At 33.7% G+C, this 23,833-nt stretch overlaps 1 protein-coding gene across 1 annotated transcript in view; it reads left to right on the top strand.

Moving 5' to 3' along the window:
• CDH19 (cadherin 19) overlaps positions 1-21,356 on the top strand; it is a 66,092-nt gene extending 44,736 nt beyond the window's left edge. Inside the window, exons 8-12 of the mRNA XM_054693995.1 lie at positions 167-288; positions 6,643-6,764; positions 15,868-15,985; positions 18,134-18,385; positions 20,753-21,356. Of these exons, the coding sequence (XP_054549970.1) occupies positions 167-288; positions 6,643-6,764; positions 15,868-15,985; positions 18,134-18,385; positions 20,753-21,243 (1,105 nt within the window). The 3' untranslated portion in view covers positions 21,244-21,356. The remainder of the gene's footprint in view (positions 1-166; positions 289-6,642; positions 6,765-15,867; positions 15,986-18,133; positions 18,386-20,752) is intronic.
• The last annotated feature ends 2,477 nt before the right edge of the window (positions 21,357-23,833 follow it).

Below are 23,833 nucleotides of genomic sequence, written 5' to 3' on the forward strand. Positions count from 1 at the left end.
AGGTGAATCTTAAATATATGAATGTACCTTATTGAAAATTATGCAACATCACATTGATTATGTGGCACATGCATTTAATGACTTGTCATTGCTTAAGAAGAATCTTGTGTATAAACTGTTACACAGAGAAAATTATGACAGTGGGGATATCTCCCTCTTGCTGCAGGTATTCTATCACCAGAAGCCAGGTGTTCAGTATTGATGACAATGGCACTATCATCACAACTAACTCTCTTGATCGGGAGATTAGTGCTTGGTACAACCTAAGTGTTTCAGCCACAGAAAAATGTAAGTACTCACCTCAGTGCCACATGTTGTTTTGCCTTATTTTTACAATAATGATGGTTAGTGCAAAAAATATTTCATGGAAAGAAGTAACCATTTGCATTATAAAATAAATAAGTTAGGAGAACAAAGTATACACATGGGGTTCATAGGCAACAAGATTATACTGTAAATTTGAAAAATTGTCAAGACATGTGAGTCTTATTGAGTGATCATTTCAAACAGTATATAATTGTCACATCACCGTAATTTAGAAAATCAGTAAATAAAACTCAGTTTTCAATTTTTAAAACTGAAGTTTTAAAATCCTTTATTAAGTAGTTATATGCTTTTTAAAATATCTTAGTAAATCTATTTCTTATCTGTTTTCCTATAACTGGTGATATTATACCTATCTTTATATGTTTCTGTGGATTCCTTTTGAAGTTTAGAGTTTATTGAAAAAAGATCTTTGAAAAACATATTTACTCTTGAGAAATAGTTATGGGTAGAAATAAGTCATACATAAAACTTATTTCATCATAATTAGTCCCTTAAAGCAAAATTTTCAATTTAGAGTAATATCTAGTTAATGTCATGCTTTATTGAACTACTATTCAAATAGTAAAAGTATAGAGTAGAAATTAAAATTTTAAGTTTAAAATAGTTAAACATTGACCAATAATATTGTATCATTAATCAAAATCAGGGTAAGTCTAACTTGATATAATGTGAATTCATGAGGAGACTATTCCAGACTTCAAATATAGAATTCCTGTATCTTAGTTCATTTCTAAGATGATATTAGAGGTGATTTTACGTAGTAGGGTCAAAGTGACACTCCAACACATGCTTTTAAAATAGAAGTACTCAAAAGTAGTAAGATTCAATTGAAATTACTGGGAAGAATATGAAGGCTTTATAAGAATTTATTGGTTGTCTGTACATCATAAACATATTAATATATACTCAAATTGAACTCATCTGGCTGTCAATTAAATCAATAATCAATAGAGGCCAGTTTTTATTTTCAGTAATAAGCAGATATCTCAGAATTTTCAGTTTGTAAATCATCTGGATAGTGTCTTCAAAATAATCAGTCAACTATTAAATGATTATATTGATTCAAACTCAAAGGAAGGGATATAACAAAATGTAGAATGATTATCAAAATCATTCCTATTACTAAGTTGCAAGATTTAGTCTGGTGCAGAACTAAATAAAATTTTCAACATGAAATGTTTTAAAACACATTCTTTCATGTAACTAATTTTATATAGAATTGTAATAATCTTGTTTATTGCATTGTTTTTTGAAAGTATTTAAACATATCTCTTAGTCGTCACATCATGGAGCAGTTGGCTGGTGATATGGTAGAGTGAAAAGCATCCCTTGCAGATGCTTTTGTCCTGTTTTGAATAGCACTATGGAAACACTGCAGGAGGACTTGGGTCTGGGTTTTGCATTTTCCATTTAACTAAACAATAAAGGATGGGGGAGCAAATGTTACAAGGGAATAAATGTTGCCGGCTACTGCAACGGAAGAAATACCAAGGCTTTTGGTGTCAGAAAACACAAAGATGTTTATTTGAAAAGCAAGAAGGTTTTTATTCATTGGGGAATTCTGAGAACAAATTATTTATAATGTCAGTATTTACAAAACTATTGAATAAAGGAATTGAACTCAGCTCAAGGGAAAACTGCACAGCTTTAAAAAATGTGCTTCTCTATAAAATAGTTTCAAAAGAACATGCTACATAAATTATGTAAATGACTATTCACAATTACCTTATTTTAAATATAAGGTTGCATTTTTGTAAGAATGTATCATTTACTTTTGTTAAATTAGAAGTACTATAATGAGACTTATTAGATAACAGTATCTTTAAAATTTATTATATGTATTCTTAAACACTCTTATCTTTCATGAATGAGTAGGAAAAAAGATAAGTAAGTATTGATATGAAAAGTTTGCCTAATAATTTATAGTCTATCCCATTAATTTGATGCTTGCATTTCATCAGGGAGATATTATGAAGATTTCTAGAGGAACTTTGAAGTATTTTGATTGCCTTTTTTAAAAAACAGTGGAAGCAAATTGTAGTATCATAAAATGGATCAAAAATAGTCATACAAATATTTGGGTTGCAAGATAGCTGTTTACAAAGAATTTAATACATAGAAGTTAATCACTGTTACAGGAATAGGTGGTTAGAGATGTTGTCAAGTACAGGAATTAAACAATTCATGGAGGTCTGTTCTTGGTGCTATGTATATTTTTTAAAATAAAAAAAATGTGGAGATTTGATAATCCCATTATTATTTTTAGCATAGTTGCAAGATATGCAATGAAATTTCTAAATAATGCATAACTAGATAGTCTCAGAAACCCACAAAGTTAGCGTCTATTTAACTCATCTTTAAGATGTATTTTTGAAATTTTTTTTTTTTTTCATTTTAAGGGAAAACTGGTTTGAACAAGTTTCTGTAACGCTGGGTAACCAAGGATCTTGCATTTCTTTTCTCTGTCTTGAATATTTTTAGGAGCAAAATTCATTGTAGAGCAATTTTGAAAAAAGTATTTGTTAGGTGCCAATATTTTCATTACTACGACAGTATGAAAATAAATGCTTGACCATTGAAGTCACAATTGTACTATGAACCAACCACCTGAACCTAAAATTGATATAAACACACTTGCCTCATGGAACTACCTTGAAGATGGTTGGCTAACAGTTTTGCTGATTATTTTTCCAACAAATGAAGTTCATAATACTTAGTCTTCCCTTGGAAAGCTTCCCAAACTAAGCACCAAACAATTTATCAGCATGCCAGCTAAGTGAATAAAAATATTAACCACTTTAAAATAAGTCTCTGAAGATATGTGTTTGTTTTGTATAGTCTTGCCAAAGGTTTAATTGAAACTTAATTTTAGACAGATTTTTCAGAAAAAAGATAAAAACTTTTAATGAATTTCTCACTAATATTTCTTTAGTTTATTTGTACCTGGAATGATTTTTCCATTTAACTTACTTAAGCAAAATGCTGTTCTATGGTGAAATATATAAAGTATTGAAAGCATTAAAATGAGCCTCATTTTATAATAATTAAATTTTAAAATATTTAGCAATATATATTCATATTTTAATATTGTTTAATCTGTTTTCACCCTGAATGTAACAAAATAGAGGAGAGTCTCAAAATGATAATTTCTAATGATATTGTCTACAGGTCATGCATTTTTGTAGGTAATAAGCCTCACACATTTTAATATTTAATTAATTGAAAATTGCCATTTGTTAAGGAAATGTGATTACACACAAAACCTCATCGCAAGCCAGAGAACTTCCCAACAAAGGTGGAATAATTAAAAAGCACTGAACCAGATGTGATGTGATTCACAGGAAATCCACTAAGAAATTGCCAAGATAGAAAGAGATTCCACCTTTTTATTTAGTGTTGGGAAGAGAAAAAAATTTCTGTACCTCTTTGTGTTTTTCTTGGACTAGTTGAGTAGTTAAATCAACATCACAGAGATTTGTGGGAGGAAAAAAACACATGTTATTTAGACATGTGGATTCCAAAGACAATAAGGCAAAATAGCGGTACATATTTTGAGCTAAGAAATAAAAGAGAGGCCTGGGGCATCTTGGAGAAATGAGGGGGAATCTCAAGAGGAGAGGAGAAGGGAATCTCAAAAAGAAGACCAGATGCTCTGTAATTACATGTTTGACAGTGATTCTGAACAAGAGTCATTTTCCCTATTCATTTAGTTAGTTAAGGGAGTGGTAAAAGTCCCCCATAAGCCTGCAGGACGTCTATTGACCTCGCTCAAAATAATAGACGTGCTAAAGTGCCATGTCTTGGAAAAGCCCTTTCTAAATATCTTGGTGAGGCCCCTGTGAGCATCTCAGGGAGGTCTAGCCTTCAGTAGTCCAGAAGATTCAGCTCTTTACAAGCATCTTCTCAAGAGAAATAAGTACTAGCCTTTAAGTAGGAGGACATCATCTGTCAGACGTATTTCATCCTAAATTCACTAGCTAGTTGGGGTGACAATTTGTACTTGCTAATTGGTAATAGCCAAAGGAAAACTAAAATTTTCTTAATTTTGTGAGGTTTATAATGATGCAACCTGGGACAAGACCTTCGGTGAAGTGAGGCCCCTACACCCCCACCGACACAGGGGTGTGTTCTTCCCTGGCGAGCACATTTCAGAGATGGCCCCCATGTGAGAAAGACAAGCCTGAGTTGTAAAGTTGACAAGAGGTTTATTTAGTTTTTAATTGATAAGAAAGCATTTCAATGAGACAAAGACTTCAGAGTTATAAATTTTCTAAAATTAAATTCTCCAAAAAAAGAATGTGGGAAAGTTATTTATTTTCAACAGAGAATTATGCCTTTAAAAAACTGTAGTTTTCCATACAAATTGCAAATATAATGCTGTTCCATTAACAAAATAGCGCATAGATTATAGACATTAAGACAAACAATGGCATCTTCCTCTCCTCATTCATTAATAACATGTACCTTTCCACTGTTCTTTTTTTTTTGAATATAAAGGAATGGTTTAAAGTAATGAAATATAAATATATAGTATAATATGCTGCAGCATACTTTATATCATTTTATAAGATAGAATACATGTTACTTCTGGTTAATAGACAAAATAATGTTTAGTACTTTCACAGTAAATGCTGTTCTAAATGCGTTACATGTATTAATTTAGTCTTCAAATGGTGCTGTAAGATACTTGTTTTGTTTCCATTTTACAGAAAGCCAACTGACAATGGTTAAGCATTTTTTCAAACTAAGAACCAAGATTAAAATTTAAGTCATGCATGTATAATGTTCATAATAGTAATAAATTTGTTTCATTGACTTATTCATTTTTAATAAGCATCTACCACTTCATAGTATGGTTGTAATTTATTTTCCCCAATTCCTTTCTGATATACATTTGGGTTTTTCCAGTTATTTAGGAGTAATATAAACTATTCTGTATTAATTTAACTGGATCTCACGCATTTGCATACCGTTGTCTTGGATACTATGGTAGCTTTCCCAGTGTAATGAGTGAGTCAAGATATGTCTAATTGACCTTTTTAATCTAGGTCCTAGAAGAGATTTATGTCCTGCTCTCGGGGCTTCACCATCTCTTACTCTTGCATGATATTTAACACAAATATTGAGTTGGGGATATTTCTGTTACATAGATTAAATTATAATTATTTTATACTAACATATATTCAGATTATTCCATGTCCATTTTCTTTTAAAACCACAATGAAAAATACAGTCATTAAGTACATTGATAGCTGACTTTTTAAATATTGAAGTGTAATTATCATGTAACTTCAGTTTTAGTTGAACAATATAATGATTTGATATTTGTATATATCGCAAAATAATCAGCACAAGAAGTCTCGTTAACATCCATTATGACAATTATGGCTGCTTTGGTGGTGGAAGAACTACAGAGACTATACCAGAGGGGAGAAATTATATATTGTACCAAAATAAAGTAAAATAATAAAAAGCCATCACTGCATATAGTTACATTTAGTATCTGTGTGATATAAGAACATCTAAAATTTACTATCAGCAATTTTCAAGTATATAATACAGTTTATTAGCTGCAGTCTGACTACTGTCTTCTTAAACTGCCTTTACCTCTCCAGTCAAGACTAAGCAGTCATTTAACCGTAATTGGTGAAACTAAATGGTTTCCCCATGTTTTTATCAGTAAAGTTGGGGTAGATGTTACACTTATTCATCAGGACTTAATGAGATAATGGATATGTCCAACAGCTCCTAGATTTTAAAAAGATGTCTATATACCCATCTTTTTTTACTATGCTTTTTCATCAGTTCCTGCAGGTGAAAGTCACCAATAAATATCAGTTGAATTGAGTGAATTGAGAACAATATTTCTGGGTATTGTTAATAAATGATCTATATGGAGATTTTTTTTCTTGGATAGCTTTTAGTCAAGTAAAATAAAAACATACCATATTAGATCTCTCCCGGTGGCACAGGGGTTAAAGACACAGCAGTATCAAGCAGTCACCAGCCACTGCAACATGAGTTCAGTCCCGGCCAGGAAGATTAGGACATGGCACAGCAGACCTCTCCTGTCTCTCCAGTAGCTCCCTTCAGCAGTGTATTTCAGTAGATCTGCCTGTTCTGCTCCCCACTCTGTCCCTGATGAATCCTCTCACTCTCCCCCACCTCTGGCCTGCACCCCAGTTCTTGTGTGCATAAATGAATAAATATTTAAAAAAAGAACCATACCATGTAGCCCCTAGTGCAATACTCCTGAGCCTGCCTCCCTAACACAGCATTAATGTTTGTGCTTTCATTCCCTTATTCAATTTGCAGACAACACGCAGCAGATTTCTCAAGTTCCTGTGTCTGTGAAAGTTCTTAATATTAATGATCATGCTCCTGAGTTCTCTGAATACTATAGGACGTTTGTTTGTGAAAATGCAGACTCTGGTCAGGTAAGAACCCACAATAAATTGCTGATATCTAAACTTTTGCCATGTATTCCTCCCATTTTGAAATTATAAAACTAAGCTTTATTTAGCCATATTAATTACATGCCCTTATGTTGTGAGCCTATCTATTTTAAACTCATTTTTTTTTTAACAGCTAACATGGAAAATTCAAATTTTCCACTTCCAAATTTCTCCAGTGTTTAAAAAATCTGCTAACCCAAGGGATTCAGTAACTATTTGTTTAGTCAATAGAATAAAAAAATTATCTTCTGTAATTTTATAGCAGTCATCACATTTAAATTAATTTGTATTTTTAATGCATATCATGGCAAAGATAAAGTAATATATAAGTATAAACATATTAAGAGCAACACTTGGACTTTCCCTATAATATATAGCTACTGTGTCTGATATATCAAAACAAATGAACATAAATTTCAAATAAGTGTCACTACCATTTAAAAAGTATCTGTACTGTGACCCTGTGATAATGCCTTGGTCCACTGAGAACATGTCTTCTACTGCAGAAGGAGAGTGAGCATTTTTTAAATATTACTTAGAGAAAACTTGTCAATGAATTACCTATGTGTATAGAAATACAGCAGAGTGAGTTTATAAACAGAGTATAAAAAATAAATTAAGGATATAGATACTTTTATTTGATTTAGAAATAATAACAAGAATAAAGGGTACTTTGGGATGCTGATTATTTAGTAATGCACCTCAAACCAAATGAAAAAGAAAAACAATATTACAAATTGGCACCTAGATTTTAAGAGTCCCCACATAAATGAGTCTTGAAGTAACAGAACATAAGGCAATTAGATTTTGAGCAATCATTAGATTGTCACAGAGGCGCAACAATTTCCCTTTCTATCTTTATATGGACATCAAGATTGTAAGATTTTTAAAACATGTTTACAAATATCAATGCAAAATGCTTTGTGGATGTTGTTTGTTAAGGCTGATGATGTGACTGTGTGAGACCTTATGAGTTTTTCCATGAGTTTTGCTGGTTCATTTTCTTTTAAAAATTTATTTATTTATACATGCAAGAACAGGGGTACAGGCCAGAGTTGTGGGGGATGAGAGGATTTACCAGAGACAGAGTGAGAAAGAAAACAGGCAGACTGACTGAAATATACTACTGAGGGGAGCAGCAGGCAAGTCAGGAGAGGTCTGCTGTGCCATGTGGGTAGCTCCCTGGCCAGGGATTGAACTTATGAGGCTGCAGTGAGGCTGCAGTGAGCTTCATAGGTTGTATCTTAACCCCTTGCACCACCAGGGAAGCCCTGCTTCATTTTTTAAATGCAAACTGTAAAAAGTGGAGGGAGCAAAAGTAAAGCATTAAAGAAATTCAGAATTCCCCAAATGCATTTCCATGAAGCTGCATATATCTTAGGACAAAAGTTTATTTTATAGAACATTTTCCTAATTATCTAAAATAGGATCTTGCTTGTTTCTTAAAAAAAAAAAAAAGGCAGAAAATTAAAGAATAAACCCTTTTCTTTCAAGATGATTTTCATTGTTGACTACAAAGTGACCAGAATTTAAAAAAAAATAAAGATATTTATTAATTCAGGCATAAAGCAGAGAGAGAGTGTGTGTGTTTTCCAATCATAACTGAGTGTATCTGTGTAAATTTAATGGATATGCCTCTTTTATCATTTGAGAAAAAATGAGAATTGCAAAATAATTTTATTCCTTTTATGTACTCTAATGCTTTCCTTTGTTTTGCTTTTTTTTTCTTTGTTTGTTTGTTTTATTGTTTGGTCCCCTATTTTGGAGAGACAGGTGGTCCTTCAGCGAGGGTTGCTGTGAATATTTGCTTTGCAGTGTTCTCTTAGGTACTTGTGTGGACAGATTGGTATGCCTCATTATTATCTAAACATTGTGTGTGTCAGAAACCACGGGTTTTCATTCAAACATGTTTCCTCTCATGTGGGAATGAAGATCAAACAACAGTAAATAACAATAGCAGGAAGATTACCTGGTGCATAGCAAAAGGGCTCCCTGCCAGACATCCTTACATCCCAAATCAGATAGTAACCTAACCATGCTGAATACCAATCTCCTCCTTAGGAAAAGGAAACAAATGACACCTTTGTCCTGCCTTACAAGGGTTTCATAAAGATAAAGTACTTTCATAAGATAAAGAACTATTGAATGATAAATCAGGAGGATTGAACTTTGTAAATATTAACAGTAGCAGTGAAGAGTAGGCTTGCAGTACAAGTTCTTCAAATGGGACCTATTCCAATCAAGAGATTTTGCATGAATTCTAAGGTGTCTGTGCACTTGACATTCATAGACACAGCCCCGTCAAGGTGCATTACAGCAGAAGGTGATAGCAGGGTAATGCCTTCCATTTGATGCTTGAAGGAACCCATTGGTTATAAAATAAAGATTAAAAAGTTACAAATGCCAATATAAGCATATTATTGAGGTCACTTTGTGGTTTTATTGAAGTTTTGATTTTGTCAGATTCTTGATTTATTTTGATTAGGTTGACACCAATTAAGTTTTCCTAAATCTCTAGAGCAATAATTCAATGACTTGCATTTGCCATTTTCCCTCTAAAGTAATTTCATATTTGTTTATTTGTTGACCAGGTTATTTTATTTCAAAAGTGCTTTCTGCACGATGATGAAACACCTCTGAGTATGCAAATCAAAACAAAAGATGGTGAATTAGTAGTAAAAATTAAACCCATATTTTATAATAGCATCTTTCATGTTATAGTAGATTTGAAAGTCTGAATGATATGAACAGTATTGAAGAAAGACATATAGATATGTTCAAATGTTCCAGTCTTTTCAACAAATTTTGCTGGAGCAACTGGATATTCACAGGAAGAAAATGGAAAATTCCACATAAACCTTACACACCTTATACAAAAATTATTTTTAAAATATCAGAGATTTAGTTTTCAACTTAGAACTACAAAACTTTAGTAGTAAAATTAGTTATAAAACTAAAAAAAACTTTTTTAAAGATTTGTTTATTTTTGCATACAAGAGCAGGGGCACAGGCCAGAGATGCGGGGGGGTGAGAGGATTCACCAGAGACAGAGTGGGGAGCAGAACAGGCAGATTGACTGAAATACACTGCTGAGGGGAGCAGTGGGCAAGTCAGGAGAGGTCTGCTGCGCCATGTGGGTTGCTCCCTGGCGGGCTGGGGATCAAACTCGTGCTGCAGAGGCTTCGAATTGCTTCATAGTGCGGTGCTTAACCACTTGCGCCACCAGGGAGACCCTAAAACTACAAAACTTTTAGAAGTAAACACAAGTAAAATTTTTCTCTTACTAAAGAAAGAGTTCTTAGATGAATCATCAAAGCTGAATTCATAGGAGGAAAACAGTTTATTAATTTTACTTCATTGAAATTAGAAGCAGAGAATAGACATTAAAATAATTGAAAAATAATTTGTGGTCTGGCAGGAAATATTTGAAAACAAAATATTTCCTAAGGACTTATATCTAGAACAAAGGAAGAACCTTTAAAATTCAACAGTAAAGAGGAAACAAGCCAATTCTAATGTCAGCAAAAGGCATTTAACTGAGAGATTATAGCAAAGAGACACGTGAAATGATGTTCAGCATCATTATTTATTTGGAAAATGCAAATTAAAACCATAATTTAATATCATTACACACCTACTAGAGTGGCTTAAATAATAAAAATCAATGACAACACGAAGTGATTGAAAGGACATGAAATAACGAACATTGCTGGTGGAAACATTTTCAACAACTTTCAAACATTGCTGGTGGAAATAAAAAATGAATAGTAATTGGGTGGTTTACTGTGAAACTATGCATACACTTATTGTACCACCTAATGTATTTGGGCAGAGTGTGGTAAACAGTTATACCAGAGAAATAAATACTTCAGTTCAAAAAAGCGTGCACACAGATGTTCATAGCAACTTAATTTTTAATAACTAAAACCTGGAAATAACCCAAGTGTCAGTCAACGGATGAATGATTAAACAAACTGTGGTACTTTCATAAAACAGAATACTATCAGCAATAAAAAGGCACAAACTATTGACACATACACAGCATGATGGCGCTCAAAGGCATTATGCTTAGTGCAAACAGCAATTCTCAAAACCTTACGTGCTATGCTCTGTGATTCCATTTATAGTATGTCCTCCAAATGGCAAAACTGGGGGTGATGGAGACCAGATTAATGGTTGCCAGGGGACAAGGAAGGTGTGGGGACCAGCGTGTTTCTCTAAAGGCCCCCTGGTGTAAACAAGCTGATGTGTGGTGATGGCAATCTTCATTTTTTAACGTGTTTGTTTTATTTTCAACCTGATGAAAATTATTGTTAAAAACTTATTATAGGGCCTCCCTGGTGGCGCAGCGGTTGAGTGCTGGGTTGCGAAGCTGCCCGTGGCCTCTGCGGCGCCGGTTCGATCCCCGGCTGCTCCCTGGCCACTGGAGGAGGGTCCCACATGGCGCGCAGACCTCTCCTGCCGCCCGCTGCTCCCCTCAGCAGTGTACTTCAGTCCTTCTGCCTGCTCTGCTCCCCGCTCTGGCTCTGGTGAATTCTCTCACCCTCCCGCGCTTCTGACTGTACCCAGTGCATGTATAAACAAAACAAACAAACAAATAAATAAATAAATAAAAACATGCCTCTATAAAAAAAAAAAAAAAAAATTTAAAAAAAAAAAAAAAAAAACTTATTATAAATAACATTTTCTAAAAACAGTTTAACTCTGATGTCAGACGTTAACATTTGTGCAGGAACTTGATGTAACTGGAAGAAGTTTATTTCCCCATGTTCAGGCATGGAAGCAGTGCTGGTCAGTAGTGGTTAAGCAAGTTTGTAGTCAAGATCCTGGCTCAGCCTGCTGCTTGCTGTGTGATCTTAGGGTACTAATCCCAGTAAATTTCAGTTTAGTCACCTGTACTATGGGGATAGTGATGGGTTATTTATTCATGGTCTAACTGTAAAGATTAGAAAGGCAGTCCTGATGCGATATTTTGCACATAGTAGATGACAATATTTCAGACTGTTTAGTGGAATGCATCCAACATATTATCTTCCTGCTATTCTCTCTCTCCAGCAACTCAGAATATAATGGATAGGATTTTTTTTTTGAGGGGGGGACTCAGGAGACATGCCTTGGGGTAAATATTTTTTTCACAAAAGCACTGCAGAAATTCTTTTACTTCCCATTTGATACACACATTAATTAGTTGTCTTCGGGGAAAGTTACATTTATGAATCCATACAAGACTAAAATAATAAAATACTGAACATGGTCCACTTGGTACTCAAAAGCTCACAAATTATTTCCTTTTGTGCCTTTTGTCTATTGTGTCTGAAACAAACCCCATGACAGCTAGTGAGACAGAGTCTCTACTTCTTGTCAAAGATTCAAAACAAGTGATAGATACCACCTGTAAGTAGAATCAAATTTATGGCTTTGCATACGTAAACACACATGCATAGGTGATGTAAAAAAAAACAATGATAATTGAATAAATTCTGTAATCTAACCATAATTTACTCTTGTCACTTTCCTGGTGTTGGTATTGGACTAGAGTTAAGTATGAGATATAAGATTATCTAACACAGTGATCCCATGTAAATATAGAATTTCTGGAAGCTACATTTAAATGTGTAAAAAGTAAAAATGGGAAGTTACTGTTCAAGTGGTAGAAAGTTGCAGTTAGGATGAGTAAGTTCTAGATCTTCTATACACATTGGACTTACAATTAATAGTATTGTATTGTGCACTGGAAATTTGTTAATAAGGCAGAGCTCATATTAAAGGTTCATACCACAATCTAACAAAAAAATTGAGATGTAAATAAAAAGGTGAAATTAATTTTAATGCTTGGCACAATTGAGAAAATATTATTTTCACAAATAAAAAAATTCAGAATGATTAAAGAAATACTTATATATTTTCTCATGCTTGCCTCATTTCCTGCAGACTCAAAGAGCCAGACAAATGATAAATTAAAAGGTATCCTGCATTACATTCATTATAGAAAATCAAAACACCAGAACATTTGTTCTCTATTCTGGATGAATCTAGACATTTTCTTAATGACCTATGTGCGCAAATAGAATTTTTGTTTTTGTTCTTAATGTATAACGTTCAAGGTGGGGAGAAGTAAAGAGAGAATTTTCAATGGTTTGCAAATATAATAAATGAGCTGACATTTGGGCAATTTCCTTTTCTTTTTGGTGAAAATAGTTATCATTTTTCAAATTAATGATTCCCATTATCTTGACTGATACCAAATATATTTTCCAGAAGTAAAGTATAAAATTAGTGATATTATAAAGTACCAGCTTCTATTATACCGATACCCATCAACTATGAAGATGTCTCCATGTAAAAATATTCTCCTTCCTAAATTGTACAATCCCACATTGTGATTCTGGTTTGCTTCTCCCCTCTCTTTCTCTCTTGTATCCAGTCCTTTTATTTATTTTTTTTCAAATTCACTTTTGCATACACCTCCCTGTATCAAAGTTTACATTCAAATGATTTCCAGATCTTTCCTTATACCAGGTATTCATAACAGGTATTCTTTTTGATCTTTTGAATAGGTATTCATAATCTTTTTTAATCCTCCTGATTTATTTAGTCAAAACAGGTCAATTTGGTATCATTTTCTCTATTTTCATGGTGGAACAATGATGTCTTGTTCACACATGCTGAACAATAATTTCTTGAAAACATGAGAATTTGCATGTACAACTTGATGCAGACAAATCCTTAGAATAACTAGATAATAAGCAAATGATATAGGTGAGATGTTTTCAACAATTCCTATATGTGTTCATTTATTGCACTGCCTGCCTTTCATTGGTTAGTAGATATTTGGTCTAGTCCAAAACTTGCATGCTTAGAAAATGTGCCTGGGGTCAATAGCTCATAGTATTTATTTATACTTTCGGTTCACAGGTTTAATACATAAACAAAAATATCAAGGTTGGTTGGTCTGATAATTGTGTTGTGGCTATATTGCTGATCATAACTCATCTTGACTCTGTAGTCTGGCTGCTAGTGGCACATGGATCCGGTAGTTGAATTGGGGTTCACACCTGCAGTAGTCTTATTTGTGTAACTATGCACATAGACTAGTCTTGTTTGTGTAACTATGCATGTAGACAATGGACCTCACAATATATGGCACATGTATTGGGTTAAAAAAAAAAGTGATAAAATTTTACCCAGGGAGATAATTTAAAATCTGAACTCTCAGAATTTTTCATAACATGACTGTTCTTTGTATTCATTTTGTTTTAGATTTGTTTTTGCTCCTCTCAGAAATGTATAAGGTCTGTGATAGACCCACATAGGTAGACCTAAGTAAATAGTTTGGATAGCTAACCTAGGCAACAAATAAAGATTTTTCTTATAATTTTATCTGAAAATTTTAAAAAACCTTCCATTGTCATAGTAAGAGGGAAAATGCACAGGCCCAGTTGACAGGGCAAATATAGGGAAGTATAGTCATTGAAGAAGGGAGCAGAGTATTGAAACTTCCGAATCTTCAGTTCACCCATGCATATTTAGAGGAAAGTTTGATCAATTAAAATATTTAGAAATATATACAAAGGCAAAATCTCTTCAATGTGCTTAAGCCTCCCTACATGAACGGGAGATATTTTAACAGCAGAGGCATATCTTTCAAACAGAAATTCAGGTGTAAGATAAATTGCCCCTGGTCTAAAAATTAAGATTGTATATGCTAACAAAATAAACATGAATTTTTACAATTTGCTGTCAATCTAAACTGAACAAATATGCATATAACAAGATTGCCCACAGTATGCAGGGAATCATCCTATGTGACTCCCCACAAGACACTGTTTCAATGAAAAAAAAAATCATAATAAACACGTACTGTTATACAGCCAGCACTTTGACAAGCTAAGATGTGCAGTCCTAAAAATGGATGCTAACTGTTATTAGATCTCCATTTTTTCAACTTAAAAAATATGTATGTTGCAAAGCCAGGATTTAGAAGATCACCCCAGCCCCTTACCTTTACCCTGGCAATACACAACCTTATGATAATCCAACATTAAAGGCTTACCCTAATGCAATGCACATGTATTATTTAGTCATGGACTGAATAATAATGCTTTATTTGGTTATTTAATTAACACCATATGATTATGATTTAATTAGGAATGTGTGATGAGGAAAAAAATAAATTGATGTAGAGAAATAATGTGCAAATCACATTAGTTTCTCAGGCTCTTTATGCACCTGGAGTGATACTTTGAAGTATAACTATAAATTTGGGTCTGTCATCTTGAAACTAAGGATATTTTTGTTTGACACATTGTTAAAAGCACTTTAATTCCAGAAAATTCAAAACAATAACTTCTATAATCAATTTACTTTAATTTCCAGAATTAATCACAATCTCACTGTGTGTTCTTGACAGCTTATCTCTTTTTTGACAATAACGAACTACTTGACTGACACATTCATGTCTTGAAAGAAGAGAATTAATTGAGAACTGATTTGCTCATAACTGCATTGTTTCACATTTTTATGATCTGAAATAGGGAGAGGAACTTATTTGATGTGAAACACTCTTCCTATAATCCGTATGGATCAGAGGAAATCACGTATATTGCCCCTAAACTTTAAATGCATTATTTCCCCAAATCAATTAAAAAACTCATTACTTTAGCAAATACTTTAGTAAGCTACTAATTCTACTACAATTGTGCTCTCAATATATGCAGGAAATCATAATGGCTGGAATTCAGATAAGAAGGAAGAAGGAAATAAGGAAGGAGAGGAGAAATCTAGGCAGATGGATAAAAGACAGTCTTAATTCAAAGCAATGGAATTTGAGAACTACTAACAAATTTAGCTAATGGAAGCCATCTGACCTTTCAGAAGGAATGTATTGATTATGAAATTTCAACACACTCTCTGAAAAAAAGCAAATAAACATGAGAAGATATTGTAATATTCACAGATTTTTGACAGTTCCTCTTCTGTAATTCCCATGAAGATTTTGGTAAACCAATTTTAATAAATGCTAATAATAAAAAATAACAGTGATATATTTCTTGAATTTAAAAACAAACTATCATTTTTTTTTTAGGTAATTCAAACTATCAGTGCAATGGATAAAGATGCATCTGTAGAAGAACACCATTTTTACTTTAATCTGTCAACAGAAGACACTAATAACTCAAGCTTTATAATCATAGATAATCAAGGTATGTCTTCCACTCATAATGACTTTTGGACATTCTTTGAGAATCATGTTTGATTTTAAGGGAATTTATTGCATTGTTTTTTATGTTGTTCCTGCTACATGATAATGCTGAGAAGGAGAGTAAGGGATGGCAATGGAAATGTGAGAAACACATCCCAAGGTCAAGTGCTAAAAATACTGGCCCCATTACACACTGAAATTCTTTCAATGAGAAGCACTTTTTTAAATTCTCAGTGGCCCTCAGCCCTATAAAGTTCTGAATGATCCTGAGTCTATAATGACAGATCCACACAATAGTTTCTTTCACATTCTCATGTAACTCAAGCTTCAATCTCTGTCTGGGGCAGAAAATGATAGATATTTACTTTATAGTCATGTTAGCTTGATTGATTCAAAGGTATTTGGAGTCATTCATTAGGAGTTATAAATACATAAAAATGGCTTAAGATTAGTGTTTTAAAGGATTTTGTGTGAAGTAAAAGAATTTTTTTATCTTTCACATAGAAGTGGATTAATTTTATACAAAGTCGCTCTTTTTTCCTCCACTTTAGTAAAAGACTTTAGTCATATGAATTTCTATTTTAATGCTGGTATGATTTTAATTATACCTTGGAGATGTGATACGCCATTGGGTTTATTACTTAAGTGTCTGTGACCCAATACCTGTAGATCTCCTACCTTACAGCTGAATTTTATGGGCAAACATTTGTGGGAGAAAAATAAGAATATGACTCTGTAACTATAAACCAGAGACACACTATGGGGGGTTTGGAGGGAGGAGGGAGTAGTATCAAAACAAGGGGGGTGGGAATTGTATAAGGACTATAACCAAGATGAAAATGCATACATTGTGCAAAAATGAAAAATGATATAAAATATATAAAATTAAAATAATAATGAATAATATATATAAATCAATGAAACCTTTCTATGAAAATCAATTGGTTAATTAAATTTTACAATAAAAAAATAAAGATATCCCTCCCTTTTATCCTTGTCAATTCCCCACTGAATGAAACTCAAATTTAGCGTAAAAAAGTACAAACGTCAATATAAGAAATAAAAACTGTACTTTACTTAAGTACACTTAAGTAAATTTTAGTTTTACTTAAATTAATAGCTAAGATTATTAGGCAAATAAATATATTGAAAATAAAGAAAATAATTGATTTGTTTTAATGTTCTTGGCTACACGTAATTTATTAAAATATATATTGCAAAAAAAGAAATGCTCTCACCTTATGTATTTGTCAAATAAATAAAGTGAAAAGATTTTTTATAGATTCAAGAGCATAATGGAGAATTCATTTAAAAATATGATTTGAGAAAATCATAAGTACGCATCCATTTGAAAGGCCTTCCATTTATTTGCATTTTATATTTCGTGTCTTTAAAGTTTGTCTTATTTCTCCAGAATATATTTTGGGGGATGACAATACAAAAAAAGGGAAAACAGTATTGATGCACAAGAAATGGCACCAAATAATGTTACTTAGAATATTTTGGGAGGCAGGTAGAAATTTAAAGCCTATTGAAATATTTATTGTTCAGTTTTTCATGTTCTGCTGGTTGAATCAATATTACAAAGGTTCAGTGATTTTCTGAATTTTAAGTGGAAAATGAGTTAATAAGATCAATGTGAAAAGAAGCATCTCAGTAGCATCTGTCCTACCAAATAAAAACTCTTCTCTCAGTTGATACAATATTCAAAATAACTTGCTGTTATACGTAGATGACTTTGATCATATTGAGTATGTATATTTGTGAAAATATGTGTTCCTATTAGAAAAAATATATATTATTCTCAGTAATTAATCCAAATAAAACTGATACTGTCATTATTAATTTAATGCTAGTACCCCTATAATTGATTGATACCTGGTTTTAAAAGCATTCTATAGCCCACTTCTAAGTTTCCTGTTTTATCAAGACAATTGGATCATGTATATAATGTATCCAGTTACATAATTAGCCTACATGAAAGTCAATGATGACCTTTTGAGCAGCTCTTTTATCATTTTACAAGAAATTTCTTCTTCCCGTTATTTGACTTTATTCGATAGGACCATGCTGTTGCCTCTAGCACGTAGGACTGGCGTGAATTTCTTTTATATCATTGAAAAACTATGCGCATGGATTTTTGTTTTAGATAACACAGCTGTCATTTTGACTAATAGAACTGGTTTCCGCCTCCAAGAGGAGCCTGTCTTCTACCTCCCCATCCTAATCGCCGACAATGGGATACCCCCACTCACAAGCACAAACACCCTCACAGTCTACGTGTGTGACTGCGATGCCAGCAGTGGAACGCAGACCTGCAGTAAGGAGGAGCGGCTGCTGGCCCTGGCATTCCGGACAGAGATCATCCTTGCTATTCTGATAAGCGTTATGATCATATTTGGTGAGTCGTGCAGGGATGAACCTGTCTTCCTTCGTTGGAAATAGATGACGACTGTGGAAAGAGTGAATTCCATTATAGCTGTAAAGTGTGTATTTGTGTGTGTATTTGCTTAACTGGTCTTCTGAATGGATTACAGTTTGAAACTCCAGTGAAGTGAAATGAAAAATAGAGTGGCTGTGCATTACAAGCTGAAAATCAAAGACCTTTTAAAATTTGTATGAGTATGTGAGTACGTGCGTGCACATCCGCTCAGGAGTGTTTGATCCATACATAGTACAACAGAGATAGTTATATTAAGGTTGATAATGATAATGGTGAGCTTCTGTGGGGTGCTTCTTTCTGTCCAAGAATTATACAGTTTGATTCTTATATTAATTGATAAAATAGCCACTTTTATCACCTGCAGTATAGGGATGAAGAAAGTGAAATTGAGTCATGCATAGGGTCCTACAGCTAGAAAAGAGGTGCTGGGATCCCATTATTCTAGCACAGCACTATTCAGCCCTCACTGCAGCTCACTGGAGCCCTGGACACACTAGAAAAAAGAGTAAATGTGCAGATGGAGGAGTATAAAAGAGAGACTTAGTTAATCTACGTGCTACACACAACGGCAATCGTGGTAAAATAGCTCCATTTTTAGTTTGTTATTGCTGTTTTCACCAGCAGATTTTAGTTGTACTCATTTTCCAGATCAGGAAAATAAAACCCCAAAATGTTTTAGTCAGACTTGCAAGACTGAAAATGATTCACCCAGCATGAGCTTTCCCTTTCCAGAGCATGCCAGTGTGTCATCTACAGCTCTCTTGCCTCCCTTGTTAATTTCCCATCAAAAGTCAACACCACTGCGTTGAGTGTTGAGAGCAGTTTTCTCCAAAACTTGTTCTAAAACCCCAAACATGTGGCTCACACCAACATAAGATGCATTTTACAACTTGCTTTGCCATGACTCCCATTCTGTCAAAGCTTCAAAAACTACTCATTCCTCCCCCTACTATTGCCATTCTTTGATTCCCAGCTCCATGTTTGCAAATTATTTTTAGTGACCTTCTATCATAAAAAACGAATTTAGAATTGCATGACTCGATATAAATAGCAAAACGCAGTCAGAGCAGTGTGGTTTACGGCATCTGACAAATACTGAGTTACTCCCGGAAACAGACTTGAACCAAGTCCTGCAGCCCTGGAGGGAACCAAGGCAGCCTCACCATGGAAGGCGTGAGTGATAGTGAGGCTTGTGCGTCAGCCAGCAGCCAGGAGTTTCTTCTTGGAGCTTCAAGAATGCCTTCTATTTTCTCCCCCTTTCTCTTCAATCAGATACCTCACATCAGCTTTAAAAACAGTACCTCAATTCTAATATGATGACTTTATTGAATTTAAGAGCACTTTTTCACTATTTTTAAATGTATGTTTTATATAAAATACTGTCTTATCTATTCATTCTCGTGATCATAGTAACAGTGGTCTGTGTTTGTTTCAAATCCTAGATACGAAATTCTGAATAGCTACATAAGACTCGAGTTTGAGTAAGAGCAATCTTACATCCACATGCACACATTTTTCTTCAAAATAAAATGCTATGAAATTCTGGTTCCACAAGATATTAAAAGCATCTGATATAATAGAAATGAATTGTGGACATATCAGTGTTATGATTCAAAGCCAGGCAGTTTAGGATTTCCAAAATTAATGTGATATAATAGATCACAGGTTCTGAACCAACTTTCTGGTCTGGAAGCTTTCACTTAACCTGCTGTGTGATTCTGGAAAAGCGACTTAACACCTCTGTGTTTCCGTTTGCCTGTCCTTAGAGGAAATGATAATATATGGGTATCCTAACAACTAAATCAGTGAGTGAGGCTTTTATAAAAATGCCTGGTACATACTTTGTAGTCAGTAAATATTAACTCGGAAAATAATAATGCCACATTTGCTTCAAAGGGGAATTTCAAATTAGTTCATTGTGTTTAAATTCTATTAACATGGCTCATTGGTTACTAAGATTGACAAATGCACATAGATTGGAAAACGTTCCCTTATTCTACTATGTCCTATTGTCAATATGTTCACAAAATAAAATTTTAAATTTCAACTCGATTCTCCTAAAAACAGCTCATTACATTTTTATGTTGTTTTTCTTCTCTAAAACATCACCCTGAAAGATTGTTGTCCTTAGGACATTCTTCAAGCCCCTTTTAAATCTTTCAACAGCAATACAGCTCCCTGTCTAATAAAGTCTGTTGCTTGATTTTTGAACAAAAACAAGAATCACTAACATTATTATGAATAATGTTTAAATAATAATATTTATTTACAGACAATATTCTATCCCATATGCCAATTAATATTCTGGTGTGCTTTCTTGGCCAGGGTTTGTGTTTTTGATCCTAGGGCTGAAACAAAGAAGAAAACAGACTCTGTTTCCAGAGAAGGGTGAAGATTTCCGGGAGAACATATTCCAGTATGACGATGAAGGAGGTGGCGAGGAAGACACGCAGGCCTTCGACCTGGCCCAGCTGAGGAGGAGCGTGGCCGTGCGGGAGCGCAGGGCCAGGAGAGCCACCTCTGGGGACATGCGGAGCCTCTACAGGCAGTCCCTGCAGGCTGGGCCCGACAGTGCGGTCTTCAGGAGATTCATTCTAGAAAAGCTGCAGGAGGCGAACTCGGATCCCTGTGCCCCACCCTTTGACTCCCTCCAAACCTATGCTTTCGAGGGAACAGGGTCGTTAGCTGCGTCCCTGAGCTCCCTGGGCTCTGCAGACTCTGATCAGGATGAAAATTATGATTACCTGAATGACTTGGGACCTCGCTTTAAAAGATTAGCCTACATGTTTGGTTCTGCCACACGGTCAAATAATTAAGGGTTGCTGCTTATTAACATTTTAAAGTTCTCATGTGTTTGGGGGCCACCTAGTAGTATGTTGGTGAGAGTTGTGTGGTCCAGCTCTCTGGGGCAAAAAGCAGAGATTTCTAGAGGACTGGTGGTGTCTGATTGCCTTTGAGAGATGCTAATGATCAAGTCTTAAGGGCTGATGCCAGCCAGCTCTAGCACATCACTGAAATATCCAATATCCCATGGCCTTTTTTTTTTAATACCGTTCTATACACATTGTCAAAAAATAAAAATGTAATGCTTAATGTGAAAAAGTTGCTGAATGAAATCATCCCTTTTTTTTGTTTCTGCATTTTCCAAAATCTTACAAAGTAAGAATTAAATGCTTACATGTGTAAAGTTTTTGATACCATACCGAGATGAAACACTCAGCAGAAACAAACTTGGGATGGTTTGGATGATTACATAAAACTTTTTAAAAAGATCTCATTTTTATGAATAAGTTTCTCTCTGAGACTCCAGGGTTCATTCAAGTTGATATTTCAAAATCATTGTCAAGACTGCATATAAAATATTTCATATTTAGATAGACATTTGGGATATGCTAATTAATGATAGAATGTAAATTCTTATTGTTTTTGATATTGTAGCTTTGTATAAAAAAGGGACATGGAAATATGTTTAGAAGTTTTTCATAAATTATTTTCATATGTAACCACAATGTATTTTTATCATGTCACAATACAGTGACAAAATACATGTCAACATTTACTCATTAAATCAAAACTTTATAAAAATGATGAAAAGTGTAAACAATTTAAGTTAATTTTACTGCTACTGAAATTGAGAGGTAAGTAAAAGGATTACCAGATTCAAAGTTGAATTAATATTTATCCTAAATACTATGTTTAACTGCAGTGACTCTTACCATGCATAGCCTAAAACATGATAAAATCCTCAAAACCCTGTTTTATTAAGAGCTTAGAATATAACATTCCTCAGTGTCATTTTTTATTATGGAACATAAAATTAGGTTCAATAGTTATTTTTATTGTAATAGTATGAAGGAAGTATGCTAAGCTGCTCGAGATAAAGCTTTATGGTAACTAGATAATAAGATAATAAAACACTTTAATTTTAATCAAACTTTTAAGGATGATCCTTATTACCCTACTCAAATCAAGGTGAAATGCAAAATTCAGAGTTTGAACAGCAAGAAAGTGAATACAGGATTAGTGTATATGTTCATCTTTTATTAGTAGCATGTGGAGGTGAGTAGAACAAATGACCATCTGTGTTTAAATCAACTCTTAAATAATTTTGAGCTAAAGCTAGAGTAGTTGAATGACTACAGTATTTTTTTTCTCTGTACTTTGAAACAGAAACATTCATTCAATGGATTAGAAGAATCTTTTCATCAATATCAATCACGTGTTACCTTCTTCGTGACACAGACGTCATCACTTTACAAAAGCCTGACAAAAATCAGACTTGAAAGACAACAGCTCGGAAGTAGATGAGAGGACATAAGCCATGATAAATTCTTATATGGTCATATTATTTACTTAGAGACAAATAAGAAAAATAAACAAATTAAACTTTAAAGGGAGTCAAACCTCCAAGTAAAACAGAAATGTGTGAGTTGAGAGAATATTTATCTTTCTGTCATATTGGCACAAAACTTGAAAGACTTTAGTTAGAGAAAGTTTCATGAATTCCACAAGATTTTTTTTTTCCTGTATTAAGAAACAGTGCAATGGAATCTTGGTGGAAGAACTGGAAATTATGATAAGCAGCTTGATGCAATCCATGAAAAGTAGAGTAGAAAAAAAGAAATAGGGAATGAAAAAAAATGGAGTCTTTTGGGAATTGTCACAGATTCTGTCATGGCTGGAAGTCTTACAAACAACTTGCAAATGTAAATGGATGCCTTATGAAAAAGCACCTTGCCACAGTATAGCTACATCAACAAGTTTAATGTTTATGTCCAGTACCAGTAGGCAGATGTATTCACATAAACTCCAATTTATCAAATGATAGGTTGTCAACCTGAAGATACATAGAAATAGAGGTTGCATATCTATTCGTTTTTCTAAAAGTGTCCTTTAAAACTGTAGCAAAAAATACTCTCTGATTTCAGTACAGAAGTTGCAATTACCTAAAAATTATACTTGATAATATTTCAGTAACTGTTTTGTCTTTTTTCTAATAACATGGGTGTTGTAAGAACACAGCTAAATCCTCAGGTAAAAACTTAACATTAAGACCTGATTTCTGTAAATTTAAATAAAGGCTAGATCAACACAAATATTTATGAAAATAGCACTGTTTCGCATTAATACCTGCAGTGCTTAACTACACCCTGAGTTAACTCCCAGGTTTTCTGTGAGTCTTACACAAGGAATGGTTGAAGCAGGCAAATATTTAGCCCTTTACAGGAATCAGAACTTGCTGGCAATAATATCTTTCACCCAGCATATGGGCTTGAGTCTCCCAGATCTGAATTTGAATTAGTTGACATTTGTTGAAGAATCTGTGCAGACTTGGTCCAATTACCTAATCTTTGTGAGTATTCCTTGATAACGTGAAATTATGTCTACTCAACCTATTTCACATGA

This window comes from Talpa occidentalis, unplaced genomic scaffold (assembly GCF_014898055.3).
Source record: "Talpa occidentalis isolate TD23 unplaced genomic scaffold, MPIMG_talOcc4v2.1 talOcc4.13, whole genome shotgun sequence".
Classification (NCBI taxonomy): Eukaryota; Metazoa; Chordata; class Mammalia; order Eulipotyphla; family Talpidae; genus Talpa; species Talpa occidentalis.